The 17,663-nt window shown below is 39.8% G+C and overlaps 1 protein-coding gene across 2 annotated transcripts; it reads left to right on the top strand.

Annotated features, from left to right (window-relative positions):
* The first annotated feature begins 3,611 nt into the window (after positions 1 to 3,611).
* LOC145503110 (uncharacterized) lies at positions 3,612 to 12,720 on the top strand. Of its 2 annotated transcripts, XR_014051423.1 has the most exons (8): positions 6,148 to 6,254; positions 6,945 to 6,985; positions 10,444 to 10,534; positions 10,760 to 10,858; positions 11,184 to 11,278; positions 11,515 to 11,607; positions 11,778 to 11,870; positions 12,319 to 12,720. XR_014051423.1 is itself a non-coding variant. In XM_081482554.1 (4 exons), the coding sequence occupies exons 1-3, from the start codon at positions 5,346 to 5,348 to the stop codon at positions 10,484 to 10,486; spliced, it is 993 nt and encodes a 330-aa protein (XP_081338680.1). In that variant the 5' UTR covers positions 3,612 to 5,345; the 3' UTR covers positions 10,487 to 10,534; positions 10,760 to 11,272. The 2 variants fall into 2 exon arrangements, 1 of the variants encoding a protein (XP_081338680.1); XM_081482554.1 differs by lacking the exons at positions 11,515 to 11,607; positions 11,778 to 11,870; positions 12,319 to 12,720 and having other exon boundaries at positions 3,612 to 6,254; positions 10,760 to 11,272.
* The last annotated feature ends 4,943 nt before the right edge of the window (positions 12,721 to 17,663 follow it).

Here is a 17,663-nt window from a genome sequence, read left to right on the forward strand (position 1 = left end):
AGCGAATTTACCGAAGGAGGAAAATAGCCGTAAATTTGCTTCCATAGCTCCCATCGCCTCCAGATTTCACCTACAGTTCCTGTTTGATAGATGGCAAACGAACATTTCTCATTGCGGCCTGTCAATAACACTGGAAAACAATGAAGCCAACACTCCACGAAATCGCATTGGTAGTAACATGACCTAAACCACAACAGCGACATAGAAAAGAAGGTACACAAACGAAGCCAGGGAAGGCGTTTTTATTTGTTTTCCACAGTGAAAAATTTGAAGCTAAAAATGTGAAATTCGAAGCGAGTGAGGCACTTTGACACATCATTGTCACTATCAATACAAATATTAACGCAAACCACATTCTGTTATCCCTATGTGTTATCTTTGTGTTGAAGAAATTACAACTGCAAAACTGAATGTTTGGATTTGTTTCTACGCGGACAGCCATTCAAAAGTTGATGGCATTAGTAAATCGGCCAAAGCATCCAGCGTGATGAAGTCACATGAAAACCGGACTTTGAATGTGATAGAAGGTTATGGATAAATAATCAGCGCTGTGATATATTATTAAACCCTCTACATGGGACCCAAAAAGATATCTGAATCGAGAAGACTACATAAATTATCTTTCTCGCTGTAGCAAAGACGTTTGTGATATGAAGTGCGATCATGTTAGCGGACATTTAACCAAATCGGGGAGGAACATGTAGATCGGACTCGACTGAGCGGCGGAAATCGAGCCTACAGCGAAGAGTAAAAAAACAAACCCAGAAAAAAAAAAATTACCCTCGACCCTCGACCCTCGACAAAAAGATAGACTCAGCAATATCGCTAGCCGTAATAACCATGAGAAAATCATTCCATGGGTTTCCTTTACTTTCCTACATGGGTTTGAGGCTCCGCTTGGAACTCCGCTATAATATGCTAATTTTCCAAACATTCTTTGTATTCACGCTTGTGTTCTGTAACGGCTTTGTAATTTATGCTATACATATAGTTATTTATTTTTTCTCAAGCATCTGACCGGTCCGGAATCCTAAATCCTCGAATTTGATTGGCTCATCATGCACTCCTGACCGGTCCAGCTTTTTACGGTACGGCCCAGGGGCCGTATTTTTTGTCCCGCTGTAGCGATTACGGCTCCTAAATTTCGCTGTTAAAAGCTAGCGGTAATCGTCGATCTTTTGCCTTTTTTACACTTCCATCGACGATTAGTCGACGCAAGTTTATCTCTGTTCACTTTAAAATGACAAGGAAAGTCACTGTAAGTAAATTCAATTGAGTGCTCTGAAGTTTTGAGAGTTTGCTTGGTTGTTTGTAGCTTGGCGCTGTAAAGGCGCATAATCCTGTGTTTCTCTCGCTATAAAATTTGAGTCAATTTCAGTCGAGTTTACCTCTCTGATTGTTGCTATGTTTAGAAGAATTTTTGTGGAATACACATAATGAATTTCCTCGCTTTCTGCTGTTCAATTTACGGTAGAAAAGTCTGATTTCAAGTGATTTTAATAGCAACGACTGACACAAATTGTCTTTGTAGTAAAACTTCAAACTACGCACGAAATTCCAAACCGCAAAAACAGTTTTGGAGAACTTAACTGGTGAAATAAACGCAACTAACATAAGGTAGTTTGAAAAAATTCTGTTCTTTAATCCATCTTTCTTTGTCTACTGAGTTACTCGCTCATTGCGAACAGTTTGTTATAAATCATTAGTAGACGGCGCGCAAGCCGATTGAATGACAAAGTTGCGTAAACAAACCCATTTGTAATCTGTAAAACCAATTTACTGCGGGAAAAAAGTAAACATGTTATTAGCCGACTTAGGGTCGGTCCGTATAATGAAAAACTGTGACCTCAGGCTTGTGACCTCGGGCTCCAAGGCCTTGGTCACAGTCTTTCACTATACGGACCTCCCAGCCGGCAAATAACATATATATATTAAAATACGAGTTCACCTTGTGTATCTTGAGTTACAGTAGCCAGATTAAGCCGTGATTGCTGAGGTTCGTTTAAGGTTGTCTCTGCCATAATATTACAAGTTGCAGCGAAAGGGTAGTTCACGTCTACCGTCTACGAATGCCTTCGAGCGAAAACAACTTCCGGTGCCTCGCCGCCTAAAGCATCACAATTTTCAATGTCATTCCACCAGATATCACTGTCTCCGCAACACTTAGATTTGAGGTCAATTAAGTGGCGAGATCCTCGAGAACTGGAAGCTATGGAAAGAGAAATACTGTAACAATTACTTGGTTTGGAGCGGGAAAGCCCCGAGTATCAACTCGCCATGTTCAAGGACGTTATTGATGACGATGGCCTTTAAGTGGTCAAAGCCTTAAGCTATACTGAAGAAGAAAACGCTGAAGAGTAGTAATACAACTGAAGATGAAAAGGTATTGCGTCGGTGAAGTAACGTAAACGAGATTGTTTCAGCAGGAGGGAAAAACTTCCTACCGAAACGCTCGAAAACTTAATCGCTGGATAAAAAAGAACCTTGGCAAAGTGTTCAATTTATGTAATGTTTTACGGTTTTTACACGATACTCTCATCTGCGTTCGATTGGTCTTGGGATAAAACATGAGCAAAGCATAAAGCAGCCACTTAGGATGACAGACCTCACGTTAGACAAGTATATCGACCTTCCAGCATCCGAGATGCGGGGCGTCTATTTTATTTTTCACAGTAACTTGCGTGTATTTTTTACTTTTGAAAAAGAAATAATGAATGTGTAAACGGCCTCCATTGTTTGGGAAACATCTTTTTTCAGAAAGTAATCCAACAAGGATATGATGTGAGCCCTTGGATTACGTTGCGTTTTGGCACTAGTGCTATAAATCACGGAATGAAATTACACGTGCAGTGCTGCCACTCCATTCATAAATCAGTTTGCGATGCGCGCAGTCCACGCACTTTTGATCCCCTCCCAGGGGGGGGTACATGTTCCCATGATCCCTTGATATTTTTGGATTTTATCCCTTGTTCCCCATTAATAAACCCCTTGTTCCCAAATATGTTTTTAGCTCATGTTCCCTTGATCCCGAAAAATTTTTGCACCGTTCCCTTGATCCCCAAAAATGTTCATCATTGTTCCCCATACTTGTTTGCTTGTTTTATCTTTTTATTCATAGTAGAAAAAATCGCTTTCGAACCGCCTCTTTCTTCTCCTTGAGATCCGCTCATGCTGTACTTCATTGGCTGCAGTTTCTGTCATCTCAACTGTCTCAGCTGCCTCTGCGACAGTTACGACTTCATTGGTATGGTGAAGCACATCAAAGAGAAGGATAAGATCACGTTCTTCAAGCTCTAGGATATCTTCACGGTAGTTATAGCAGGTTAGGGCACAAACAATGTTGCTTACATCGACATATCTCTCTGCATCTTCCGTGAAAAGCACTGGATTGAAAGGATCTTGAATGAACACTTTGGTTTTCACCCTCTTCATGCCAACACTCACATTCTCTTGCAGACAGGCCATTATGAACAACTGACGAGTATCACTGGAATCAGCTTTAACACAGACAATCTGGCTTTGTTTGTAAAAAGTCTCTGTTGTTTCCCTATGCGGCACTGGGACTGCTGCTGCTTCACTCAGCACTGTGAAATCTAGGGGCTGTACAGTCGGAGAGTCAGTTGCATACAGATTTATGGGCAGAGTTCCTGGATTGTCCTTTTGTTGTCATGTTTCGCACTGTTTTCTGGGGGACACTCTGACCATACATTGCTCTCCAGTTCCTCATTTCACTCACTTGCTTCTCGGATAGTCTGTGTGCCTTTGGAGGGCATAACTTGGGTAAATCCTTGTAATGTGTGGTGGTGAAAACCTGTGGGTAATAGGACTTGGGAGCTGTGAAGTAAGCAAATGATGTAAAACATTGCCTCTTCAACCGTTCCTTGATTGCCCTGCTGAATCTGTGATCGAATTCAAGCTGTAGGGACATGTCAGTGGCACCACTTCTCATTTCTGAAAATGTGTTTTCGACGACAAGCGTTAGAAGACTTTTGATACTAAATTTGGTGGTAAGGCTTGGATTAAAACGGTCCAGCAGATCCTTGATGTTACGCAGAGACTTCAGGATCCTTCTTTCATCTTCCATGACAACAGATGAAACAGTTCCTTGAGAGCCTTGTGTCACAGCTGTGGTACCAATAAGGTTCATAACCGCATCAACACACTTTTTGTCAAAGGAGTAAACTTGCTCTAGTCTCTCGATTGCCTGGGGGATCTCTATTGTGACCGAGGTGCTTTTCTTTCAAGATGCCTTGCGAAGCTCATAATAATAATCATTTCGAAATAATCTCGCCTGACACTCATGTACGCAATAGATTTTATATTTTAGGGGTTCGGAAAGTTAAAAATATATTATTGAAAATAGATTGGTGTTCCCTTGTTCCCAGAAATCTACTCAAGAGTTCCCTTGTTCCCTGAAAATAAACTGAACATATCCCCTGTTCCCTGAAAATAAATGCTCCAGTTCCCTTGTTCCCTAGAACCCCTGGGAGGGGCTCACTTTTAGTGGTTGTCGTCATGGCGTATTTCAAATACCATCAAAACCAAACCCAGGAAGAAAATTAGTATAGACGGTTTGAGTGAGTTTCAGTGGAAGGAAATTGAGGCAAAAGTTGAAATTGGAAGCGGGTCTTTTGGAGTGGCCTATAAAGCGAAGTTTAACGGGAACACGGTGGTTGTGAAGCGTTTGCGAAGTGAGCGGCCAGCCGAGATTGCTTTTGCCAAAGAAGGTAGGCTGCTAAACACCTTTCACCATGAGAATATTGTTGAAATCCAAGGATGCTGTTTTTTCCCCTGTGCTCTAATGCTGAGTTATCAGTGTTTCGACTTCCCTCCTTTCGGAATTGAGAAGGAAGTAAATAATCTACTTTAACTTCTGGAAGTGATGGATTCTTTTGAAGAAACTTCATTAACTGTTTTCTTACCGACAGTGCTAAAAATAGCCCAAGATATTTCACGTGCCCTTACATATCTTCACGATAAAGATGTTACTCACAGAGACCATAAACCCGGGAATGTACTTGTTAGTAACTGGCATTACAGTGGGGAGGAAAACCGCGAGCAAGCGTTAAATGTTTTTAAAGTAAGCCCGATCGTGTGCAAACTAACAGACTTTGGGGAAAACAGATCTCAACTTATTCGAACATCGATGGCAATGCATTCTCGCACAAGCAACCTTGGGTACCCTCCCCTACATGGCACCTGAATTAATATTAAACAACTTGGAAGGGGCGTCTGTAGAGGACCTCAAGAACATTGATGTGTAGGCTCTGGGGATGACCTTGTTTGTGCTACTCAATCCCGATCTGCAAGGCCCTTAATTATTAAAACATGGGGTAAAGGTACTAATGCCTTACAGAAAAGTGATCGAGGGCAAAATGCGGGCACAAGAAATACCAAGGATGTCGGAGAAGTATCATCGAAAGCAGGCATCAGAATGGAACAAAGTGGAAAAGGTATTCCATCAGTGCATAGCGTTTGATGCTACTGCGAGACCTGCTACCCGGGACATTCAACGATTACTTGAAGACCAAATAACAAACCGAAGGTGCATGAGCTTGGCAGTCAGTCAGCAAAGCGCTGTGGAGCAGTTTCATCAAGATATGCTAGCGTGCTGTGATGAAGCAAATGACCCGCAAAACCACATTATATTCGTGGAGCATGACGCGACAAACGCTTGCAGTTTTCTTAGTCTAGCGATCTCTGACTCTTTGTTAAGTTTGACTAACACAAGCGACACGTCTTGGGATCAGGTAGCTGAAATAGCCCACAAAGTTATCATTGAACTTCCATCTTTGTTGAACAATGTCAGAGATCGTACCCGCTATTATGACGTACTCGAGGCCTTACAGATAATGAGGACACACAAGCTTATCCCTCAGGAGGTGGCGCTCTCTGAGAATATTGCATCCGACAGCTGTATCTTCTCACCTCAAGGTCGCCATCTTCTACGCAGCGCATTGCCATCTGCACCGAACCAGGCAACGTCAGTATACCCATATACCTGTGTGCCTTATGTCTTTCTAGTTGGAGTTCTAAATGGTTGTTACTTTGCCTTAGACGTTCATCCAATCGGAGAAAAGCTAGGAGGAGATGGCAATGGTATGCTGACGATTTTTTCAAGCACTGATTCCGCCAGCTGCGATTCCCTGTGCCATTGGATCTGGACCCGGCTAGCTGATGGAGCTGTTCAAGACGATGGAGGCCAGTCATTATCTGCGGTGATTCAGACTTCACCAGCGAATGAACCTGTACAGGTAGGCACTAAACGGATTAGCGTATGCAAGACAAGCAACTGAATATTAAGCTCCATGTCTTACCTGCATGCGATTGTTGAGCTCGAAGCATAGCCACCAAACCAAGGGTTAAACAATTTCGCTGGACAGTAATTACTATTATTATATGGCTAAGTCCGTGAGTGGGCAAGATGAACCAAATCCTGTGCTGTGATTGAACAAGATGGCGCTATCTTGTCCGCTGGGGGTTACGCGCTGTGTTCCGCAACAAAAATTCTCGAAAGCCATAGTTAGACCTCATGCTTATACTTACGAAATAGAAAACATACCGTGTTTCTATCGAGTTTAGGTGTAAATCTAAAGGCGTTCTATCACGAACGCCGTTCACTATCTATTCTGTTGTAGATGTGCGCTTAAACAGTGCGCGGTTATCAAAATGACGGCTGATTCTTTGTGTTTTCGAGGTGTCTGTGACGAGGATTTAGATACAGTTTTTAACGTCTAGTAGATTCATACTAAAACATTTAGATTATTCACTCTCGATTTCTATGCGTGATAGTTGACTCGGGCTGCACCTTCGTCCACTATCGCGCGATAGAAGTATCGAGCTCATAGTCTAATTGTTTAATAGAACACGATTTTAAATCAATCAGCGCGCGTATTTTCTTTGGGCTATTTTCTAAATATAGATATCTTCATATTTTGTTTCAGGACGTATACCAAGTTGGTAGAAATAAGAAGAAAAAGCTTTGGTAAGTGTGTAACATTGGATATTAAACGCGACCATCTTTAAACTGTTTTGAAGAAGGCATATAGGAAAATAATTATGCTTTTGCGATCTTTATTTTTCCCTCGACGAGGAAGAGCGATTTTTTTTTCCGTAGTTGGACCTTTTATTTTGAAAAAGCTTACATACAATTCATAGTTACAATTAAACTACTTACAATACAATACTTAAAATAAATTTACCTATAATATGTTGACAATAAACTGCCTACTACTATTTTTTTCAACATTAACATTACGCTACATACAACACTTACGGGTAACTACTGTACTAACAATAATACTATATAATTACAGCTGATTTCCACAGGATATATTCTATTCAATTTACGTAATTGCTAAGATGAAAATTTTGCGAGGTTTTTTTTGTTTTTGGATTGCGAGAAGTAGAGGACAAATTGAACTAAGCGAAGCCTTCTATTTTTAACATAAAATTTAGTTTCCGGACAAAAACATCCCAACTACATGCACGTTGGGTGATTTTCTGGAAATGAAAGTAGAATTTGGCATAGAGGAGGCAGAAATTTAGTTTTTTCATTATATTATCGTTATCAGAAGCTGTTCCGAAGAGTACTTCTTTTGAGCTTAATGTGATGGAAGAGTTTTCCTTTTCATTAAACCAGCATAGCACTTTCCGGAGAAAGTCGACTGCAATATGACAACCTAAGAAGAAGTGAAGTAAAGAGTCGTCATCCCCGCAGTAATGACAACTCTTGTTGTCTTCAATTCCGTATAAATGTAATTCTTTCTTTGTAGTGACAATACGATGAGCAAGTTTGTAAAAAAATTCTTTTAATTTATTTTGCTTACTGATTGCCTTTGTCCGCTTAAAAATTGTGCTCCCAGAGAGAGTGAACTGTGGAAGGTCGCGTTGCCACTTGTTAGGGCCAGTTGCGCAAGGTTCCCTCCTGTTCAAAAAAAGCCAGTAGTAATCTTTACATGTTAATTTAGATAGGTCGATCAACAGCGACGGTGACAGGTGAAAAGTGGAATTCCCTGGAGTAAAAATTGAATTGGTGCCAAAATAGTCCCTCGCCTTTCCAGCAGTCGTTTAGGGATAGCCGACAGAATTTGAAAATAGGTGAGAAAATTGGACTTGACTGAAAATCTGCAAAATTCAACTACATTCCACTGGAATCGAGAGTGTCACCAATCGAGTGGACTCCTTGGTCAAACCAATCCTGATAAAACACAGTTTTACCACCTATTTTTATTTCTTTGTTGTTAAAAAGGATTAATTCCTTGTCTCCGTTCGTGTCATAGATACTCTTCAGTTCCAAAAAGAAACTCAGAATTTGTTTGTAGAAGGATGGCATTTCAATCGACTTTAGGAAATTTTCGTCAAAGTTACAGGGAAGCAAGAAGTATAAGCCCCCATGTTTCTTAAAGAAAGAACATGGGATGACTTTCCAATTTTCTGTCCCCTGGCTGTCACTTTTAAGGAACCTTTGAATCCATGCCAAACGTAAAGCCTTACACAAAGTTTCAACGTGTGTTACACGCAGACCACCTCTTTCATAATCTTGATATAGAACTTCCTTTTTGATTTTGTCCTGCTTTTCCTTCCAAATAAATTGAAAAATTGAAGATTGAATTTTTGCAATGTAATCCTTGTGAATGTCTAGCACGGCAGCAGAGTGAACGATCTGTGAAATCCCTAGAGACTTAAAGATTAAACAGTGCCCAAAGATCGAAAGTTGGCGCGATCTCCAGGTACCCAGCTTTGCATTGAGGTTTTCAATTTTTTGGTTGACATTTTTTCTCTCATTTCCCGCCTTATCGTAAGAGATATCAATCGCCAAGACTTTAAGCGGTTCTTTCGTCCATATGAAGTTGAGAGGTCTTTCGGTACGCTGTTTCCATGGACCTAGCCAAAGAGCTTTGGTTTTGGATTCGTTGAGTTTTAGGCCAGATAAAATCCCGAACTCGTTTAGTATGAGCAAGGCGTTTTGGACCGATATTAGGTTACTGCAAATGAGAGAGGTGTCGTCCGCAAATTGGCTAATTTTAAGTTCCTTATGAAAGATAAAAATGCCGCAAATCGAATTATTATTCGCAAGTATCTCCGCAGATAAAATAAACAGATAGGGTGATAGTGGACAACCTTGCCTTACTCCTCCAGACAACTTGAGCTGCTTAGTAGTGAAACCATTATGATTAATAACGGAACTCTCTGCATTACAGCAGAAAGTTTCTATCCAACGCTTAATAGAAACACCAAAGTTGAAAATTGACAGGACTTGTTGAATCATTGGCCACCCGATTGTGTCAAAGGCTTTGCGAAAGTCGAGCTGGAGGAGAATGCCTGGTATATTTTCCAGTTCTGTCTGTTCTAAGAGGTCACGTAGAAGACGTATATTCTGACCAATAAATCTGTCTTTCATAAAGCCTGTTTGGTCAGTATGTATTAACTGCGGAAGTACCTTTTAATTCGTGTAGCTATTGCTTTGGATGCAATCTTGTAGTCAACATTTAACAAGGTTATTGGCCGCCAATTTGTGAGCTTCAGAGTGTCAGAATCTGCCTTTGGAATGAGGGTGACAACCCCCTTTCTCTGTGAAATTGACAGCTCCCCTCTCGAATATGCTGTGTTTAGACTTTCAACTAAGTCGCTAGCTAGAAGCTCAAAGAACTTTGTATAGAACTCTACTGTAAAGCCGTCTTCACCTGGTGACTTCCCGAAATTGAAGGTTTTTAAAATCTGACGGCATTCTGCGATGGTTAATTCTCCTTCTAAATTTTCTTTGTCATCATCACTCAGCCTAGGAAGTTGCACGGAGTGGACGAAGTCTGCGAAGAGTTCATGTGAACCAGCATGTTCTGACTGGTATAAATTCTGATAAAAATTTTCAATTTCTTGTCATAATTGCTTGTGGCCCGTTATTTTAACTCCCTCGCTAGTTTCCAGCTCAGTAATAGTCTTCTGATTAAAATTTTTTGCCTCCATATTGAGGAAGAGCGATAATACCGGAAATTGAAGCCCCTTTCGAATAGACTAAGAGTCTGGTCTAAAAAATGTATCCGTTTTTAATGGGGGCTAAACATTGTCATATTTTGGTCTGACGTAAGGGTTTCAGAAGCGCGTCCGCGCAATTGTTGGAGAATACTCCCTCCTCTCTGGCGATGTAAAGACTGACATAAGAGAATGGACTGGGCTTATTTTTGAATTTCATTCAAAAATGAAGTCCAACCAATTGATGTAGCCTAAAGTCGATTTGCTTATGAGATAAGTAGTTAGAAATATAATCAGGTTCGTGTGGACTAAAAACAAACCGTCTGAGAAGCGGAAAGTACATTTGGGTTCTCGCGAAGTGAAATCGACACTTTTTTTCCGTTTCTGTGACGTTTAAATGATGTTTTTGTTAACAAAGGATCAATTAATTCAGTAATGACTGACGACACTAACCTAATCCAATCTATACAGTGATGATTCTAAGACCCATGAAAGCCAAAGTTGGGGATGCTGAAGGATCCACACCAATCATCAAGTCTGCACGTGACTTCAGCTTAGACAGGTACATATGATGATCCTAGCCGGGGAAGGGAAGGGAGATTCAGTGCTGAATATGATAGTTGCAGTAGTAGGAATGAACTTAGTATGACTTATTTGTTCAGTTTCCGCAGAATTAAAAGGAGAACCCTGCGTGTTATGCTAATCTACCTTTTATCATTTTTATTTTGAAAATTCTGAAAAAGGAGTGCAATAATATACAATAGGCCAATTTTCTCCTTTTTTGCAGTACCAATAGAAAGGCTGATCATGACAACAACAAAGTAGAGGACGGTAAAGGATCTATACCATGTCACAATTTTGGAAAACCTGCGCACGATATCAACAGGTATTGATGATGGATCTGGGGAAAGCTCCCCCGCCCTCCGTTCATCCCAAGGCCAAACTCAGCCCTGTTCCCTCGCCAAAATGTATTTACCTTCGCGCAGAATTGTTTCCCCTCAAAACCCTTTTAGCAGGTTAGAGGGGAAGTGGAACCCTTTTCAGTCAGTGGTGGGAGCGCAAATCGGGCTTCATAAATTGGAACTCCAATGCTGCAGTTCTAGAACGGCTTTTAAAATATAAAGTTCAAATGCTTGATTACCTTCGTGATAAATTAATACTAACACTAAGTATATTGAAATTAGACACTAATTCACCCCAACTATTTTTAGTTATTCTTCCAAGATTGACGAGAACGAAGTTCAGAATGCTTCAGGATCCGCTCTGAGTCATAGAAAGAGAAAATCTCGTGACGCCAGCTTAACAGGTAAGAATGATTGCTTTTGCTTTAAGGGGAGGTACAAGACTGAAAACTCTAAGCTCACACATTGCTCTTTCAAAAAGCGAGACCTTCCGTCCTGTCTAAATGCCCTTCGACGCTTCCCCGGCCCTCATTATCCATGTGAAAAGACGTATATTCAAATTTTGCTCTAATTGATTAATTAGGAGAAAATAATAAAGGTCGCTGACACTAACTGAGACTCGTTGCAAATAATTTTAAAGGGACGACCCAGCAACTAGCGAGAACAAATTTGCGGATGTGATGGGCTCAAGAAACAAAGAAACAAGAAACACAGATGATGGCAGTTTAGACAGGTCGGTAGAAATACGAGTGTATCTGAATATCCTTAGACAAACAAAGGTGTTCGCCTTCACCCTTACGACAGAAATTATAAAGTGTGTTATTTTTTGATGTGAAGAAATTGAGTTAGTACTCATTGTTTAAGAAAAAAAACACTGGTTTTATAATTGCTTCTCTCATGCAGAAGCCGCTTTGAAGATATTGAAGATGTCGTTGATCTTACTCATTGCCTGAATTCTGCATCAGCGCAACAAAGTATTTCCTCACCAGAAACCAGGTAATATGTTATCTCATGAACTTAATAATTTAATTGTCTTTTTCCTTATGTTATATATTTAAAAGAAACTCCCAGATGCAGTTTATTTGTTAACTGCCGGCCTCGGATGAACAAGGGAGTGGATGCCACCCACCAACCAGGCCCAATCTGAGGCTTAAAAAGAGTATTTATCCTAAGATGCCGAAACTTTCCATAGCTTTATTCATTCATCTCGTAAATTAATATGCCAACTGTGTATTTATGATTTTACATGTAAGACATTGCGAGGCAGGGCATAATTACTTGTAGGTTAGGCCAGATATCTACTTTAATTTTTGATGTATTTGTTTATATTTTTCCAGTTATTTTGGTTTGATTTTAGTTTGTTGAAAAAATGACTGCATTACTCCAAAAAAGGACAGATATAGTAGTGCTTTCGAATAAATACGATATACGTTTTGTTACACAGCGGGGACATTGTCGCAAAGATTCAAGATGTCGTTGATCTTACCGGGTCCCAGAGTCCCACATCAGCAGACCAACAGATGCCTTCACCAAAGACAAGGTATTATATCTCGACGTTTATAATGTCAAGACGCTCAAGTAAAGACTGAGGCAGATTTCGTGAACCGAATAGATACCGGATAGATACAAGAAAAATTCTGAACAGCCATGAAACCATTCTTTTAACTGAGAAGTCATTTTAGCGTTGTTTGATTTCAGCTCATTAATTAACATTGAGTGTAAAACATTCTAGTCTGCATGCATAGGGTATATTTGCAATCAGTTTCTTATATAAAAGTATTCACTTTGCTCTCCGGCGGACGTCAGTACAAGACAGGTTTGATAGTTATTTGCTTTCATGGTTTTACTGTGGGATACTAAAGCGAAAACTGAAACTTTCAATAGTGTTTCATTCATTTACATCCTTCTTGAGTTTCTCTCCTGTTTTTGTGCAAGATCATGCAAGCTGTCCACGTGCCAACCTGCCTTACAAATAGCCTTAAATGCACCGATATGTACCGTCTTCGTGAATGCAACAATAGAGGCCTTAAGTAATGGCGACGACGACGACGACGCCAGAGACGACGTCCAGTAAAAAATAGTTTTATATTTTACCTTCGAATTTGGCAGCAGTATAGATTTGTACGGTGCACCTATCTGTCCCAGAACTTACTCAAGCTAAATGTGTAATGCCAGAGTTGAATTCCAAATTAAAATACGAAACATTAGCCGCTGCCGTTCGCCTTCTCCAAAATACGCAGAACCAAGTCATTTCACGTTGTTATTTTGAAGAGGACGGCAAAGAAATGTACAAAGATTTATAACGCACTTGCACAGCCATTGTTCTGGTCATTAAATCTTTTGTTTGGTAACGTTCTCGTTGCCGTTGCCGTCGTGGGTTGCTTAAGGTCTCTAATTGTTCTGCTCGTTAAACCTTTTGTTTGGTGACGTTCTCGTTGCCGTTGCCGTCGTGGTTTTCTTAAACTCCCTAATAGTGCTGAGGAGGAGGAGGAGATTCTTGATGAACAATGTTCTGATGACGAGGAGGATCAGGAAAATTAAGGCATTTTAAATATCAATAGAAATAATCCGTTAATCTAGATTAAGAAGATAGTGTTGAGGAAATTGTGAAACTACTCCTCCTCGTGAATTATGCTTTCTTTTTATAGCAATATTTCTAAATTTCTTTTAAATTTTTGGGCTTCTTCAACATAAGAGAGCTTTTCAAAAGCTTTTTTCATTGCATAATGAGTGCTTTGAATCAAAAGGGAAAATGCTTTCAACTTTTAAACACTTTTGCCACACTCTGCTTTAGAATAATGGTGTTTTAACAGCGAAGATGTCGGATCCAAGATGGCCGACAGGTATTAATTGAGAACCACTGTCTTGGTAGCAATTGCATCTCACCAAATCATTAGTTGTGAATCACGTATTTTCTCCTGCTTTCGTTTGGCGAAAATTCTGCGAGATCAACGCTTTAAAAAATTACTTAAAAGTTCTTTTGTTGAAATTTAAGTACTTTTCAGTGTTGCCATGGAAACAAAATCCTTAAAGCTCATGCAAGTTTTAACTAAGTGGTTTAAAAACTCATCTGACAGAAATTTCTATCATTGTACATATAAAGTACCCGTTACGTATGGTTATTGAGCAGGGAAATACTACTTGTAAGAAGTCATTGCTTGTATCCTGATGATTCTGTAGAAATGAGTGACGTCACTTTGTCACGTGATAAATCCTATTAAGCTACTCATTTAGCATTGCTATCATACATAATATGAAACTAGAGCAATTGCAGTTTTCAAAAATATATGGTAGCATTACTCCCCCTGAGTGGTACCGAAATGTTATTTTTTGGGGTCGTGGCCCATGGACTATATCACTCTAAGAAATGACGATGGTATCCACACAACATAGCCTTCAGCTTGGAGGATTTCGTGACATTAATTTCTAATGTATAATTTCACCGACATTTTTTTTTTTTTTTTTTTTTTTTTTGCCATTGGAAAGTCTGGTAACCATTTTGTAAGAAATTCTGGAGGGTTCTCTTTCACGTGTCATTCTAAACTGAGGATGGGAGACAATGGTAGCAATAGAATTCCATACATTCACATTTTTATCTGCATTTCTGTACTGACAATTACAGGCAACTGAACTGGTATTTTATTTTGATTTTCAAACTGCTCGGGTATTGTAGGATTACCTTCAATAATCAATTGCTCCTGACCTCGGTGTATTTCAGGTGGTATTCAGCAGTTAACAGATCATCTGTTTGGCATTTGTTTGTTGTTTGATATTTGTATTTGTTATGGTATTTGTCATTTGGCGTATATTGTATTTAGCATTTGTTTGGCAGTTGTGTTCAATCTCTATAGCTTGTCACAGTTGTGGCATTTAAGTCCAAGCGAGAGGGGAACTTGACGAAAGCTTCATCGATCTCCTTTGTCGTGTGACATTTCCCGAACAGCTTCCTAGCGAATTGCGAAGTATTAAAAGCGCAGTTAATTTTAAATCATACCTCCTGCGAGTCCTTTTAGAAAATTCAAAGTCCAATACAGTAGAAGGAGGGCAGCTTACCTTTTTCCCCAGACCATAAAGCATTCATTCCGAATAGTTCGTTTTGTGCATTCTGTTCCTCGTCGTCCAAATGTATCTTGGAGACATCGTAACTTTTAAGACTTTAAAACCCATTTCTTTCCACTCAAGCTTTCTTAAGCACATTTCCTGTTCATTTGTGACGTCTTCAAAAGTGTACTTTGATCAAAGATGGAGCGAAAGAAAGGAAAACTCGCCTTGACAATTTTTGCGTCGGGCTTCACACAACAGACGCCATTTTGTAAACATGTACTGCCACCTTTGTCCCACCCTCTCCCCCCACGTATATGAACATAAAACAACAACACGACTTTGTGGACAAAACCAAACCTCGTATGGGGGACAGGGGGAAACTTGTTTAATTCAGGTTTAATACCGATTTAATGCATAAATTAATTGTTTAACGGAAATGGAGTGGCCAATCCAACCATCACTATACCTCATGGTATGAAGTACATATCATGAGGTAAAAAACGTAAAGGCTTCCAGGCAAATTACTTTTTCGGGATTTTTTTCATTGATTTAATATTTTAATTCAAATCCTCATTACGCTATGCATAGATTTTGTTTCATTTTTAAAAGGTCAGATTTTGAGAGAATTCCAAAATATTAAAAAATTCGTAATTTTCTGAAAAAAAGCATGATTTTGAAAAAGGAATGCATAGCTATCTTTCCAACGTTGGCTTTAATCGAAACCCGTCAAAAAAGGCTGGATTCAATGAAAAACCGCGTTTCCTTTAGCATTGAAAGAAACCGGAAGTGCACCCGCTATATATTGGAAGTTACCCTATCAGCGCGTGCGCAATTTACACTACCAGCGCACTTCGGTAAGATCAAACGAAACCACGAGGAGTTCGTTTTTCTCTTTCTGTTGCTCTTGTTTTTCTGTCTTTTTCTTATTTCGTCTTTGCTTGTAATTTTTTTACTTTGCATTTTGTGAAACACAAAGAAAAACGTCTAAAATGTAAGCGAATTTGGAAGTTATTGAGTTGTTTTTATTTTCCGCGCTCAGGCTGACGTAAGTAACCGGAAGTGAAATTTCACCTTCTTAGCAACGCGCGCAAGCGCGCGCATAAATCGGTTAATGGGCCCTTAAGAGTCTCTAAAATGTCAACATTTTAGAAAAACAAACTTTATTCGAAGTAAGTGGGATTATGATGTAGTTGTATTTTTCGATGACATTTTTTGCATCGTAATTATACCATGAATTAATGAGATCTTGAACATGACGTCATCTAAGCAGAAGCCCTCTGAGAGGACATGTGGTTACTGGACAGTGAATGGCCCGATTTATACTAGAGACTGATCATCCGTCTCGACGGAGCATTCGTCTAGTATAAATACGGGATGAACTTTGAGACGAACTATTGTTGTGTCTTATAGTTCATCTTGTATTTATACCAGACAGATTCCGGGAAAGCGCAACAAAAAGGCTTGGGCACTAGTCGTTAAGTTGAGTCAATATTAGACTGTTTTTCTTCTTGACTTTGGACTTGTTTTTTTCCCGTTCGTTCTCTTCTTTGAACTCGTCGGAGGAAAGTAGCTTGTCACAGTCCTTTGAGATTTTTTCGAAGACTTGATTGTTCGCAAATTTCTTCAAGGCAAGTGTTTCCAGTGGAATGGCGTACTGCTTTTTTTTGTCAGCTAGAACAAGTACAAGGTATTTGAGCTCTTTCTCTGTCCACATATATTCTTTCTTGGACTTTTGTAACTTGTCCGAACAACCAGCTGACTTTTCCGCCATCTTTAAATTTGTAGTTTATTGAAAATAACCACTCGCTCTACGTAACGGGGTGTAAGTTTCGTGGATAGTTCATCTTTCGCCCGTATTTATACACACAGACGGATCATACATCTAGACGGATTATCCACGAAAGTTCATGGGTCAAGACAAACTATCACAATAATTTGTCTGGACCGATGATTCGTCTGTTTGCCCGTATTTGTACACAGACGAATTATCGGACGAACTATTGTTCTTTGCCCAAGTCCATCCCAGACGGATGATCCGTCTCTGGTATAAATCTGGCCAATAACCACAATAATGTAAGAAAGAGTTGCGGAGTTTTGGCTTTCTTGCAAAGTATTGTTTTCAAATAAAATTTGAGCGCTTTACACGTGTCCTCTGCATCAGTTTGCACAACATTAGGGACCTTAGGATGCGAGAACGGGAAGCCCAGGGCGGAAACGGTAGTGGTTGCAGGAAACTTACGCGAGTCCCGTCGTCTTGCCAAGGACAAAGTGCTTAAGATGTGTATTTTTCGTATGGCATAGCGATGTCAAAATTCGAGCTAAAAGCTTTGTTGCGAAAGCTTCCAAAAAGTCATGGACTTACTTCCGTACTTACACATCACATGACTTAATGGTGACTGGCTAAAGCCAGTAACCACAAAAATATAATAGTCACTGCTCCCGTTTTGCTCCCAAAAAAAGAGGCTAGTTCCAATGGCTCTACACAACTTTTTTTTGTCTATTGAATTGGCTTTTTTTAATCCATGAGTGAATGTGCATAGCGTTAGCATTCATTTGCGCACCTTTTGTAGAGTTGTCCTTGAATCAGGGTAAAAATTGCATTGTTATTAGAACCCTTATTCATGCAAACTGTTATTTTTGCCTTTTACAGTTGGTGCGATTTTGGGAATCACATTGCCAGTAACTGGAGTCGGACTCATCGTACTCGGAGTTTTTCTTTATCGACTCGTCGTCAGAGGAGAACAA

The sequence above is a fragment of the Orbicella franksi genome, chromosome 11 (genome assembly GCF_964199315.1).
Source record: "Orbicella franksi chromosome 11, jaOrbFran1.1, whole genome shotgun sequence".
In the NCBI taxonomy this organism is placed as follows: Eukaryota; Metazoa; Cnidaria; class Anthozoa; order Scleractinia; family Merulinidae; genus Orbicella; species Orbicella franksi.

Coding starts and splice junctions, on each gene's coding strand:
- LOC145503110 (XM_081482554.1), top strand. CDS start 5,346: ATGCCTTACAGAAAAGTGATCGAGGGCAAAATGCGGGCACAAGAAATA. Junction 6,255..6,944: donor CAGCGAATGAACCTGTACAG/GTAGGCACTAAA, acceptor ATTTTGTTTCAG/GACGTATACCAAGTTGGTAG. Junction 6,986..10,443: donor AATAAGAAGAAAAAGCTTTG/GTAAGTGTGTAA, acceptor CAATCTATACAG/TGATGATTCTAAGACCCATG.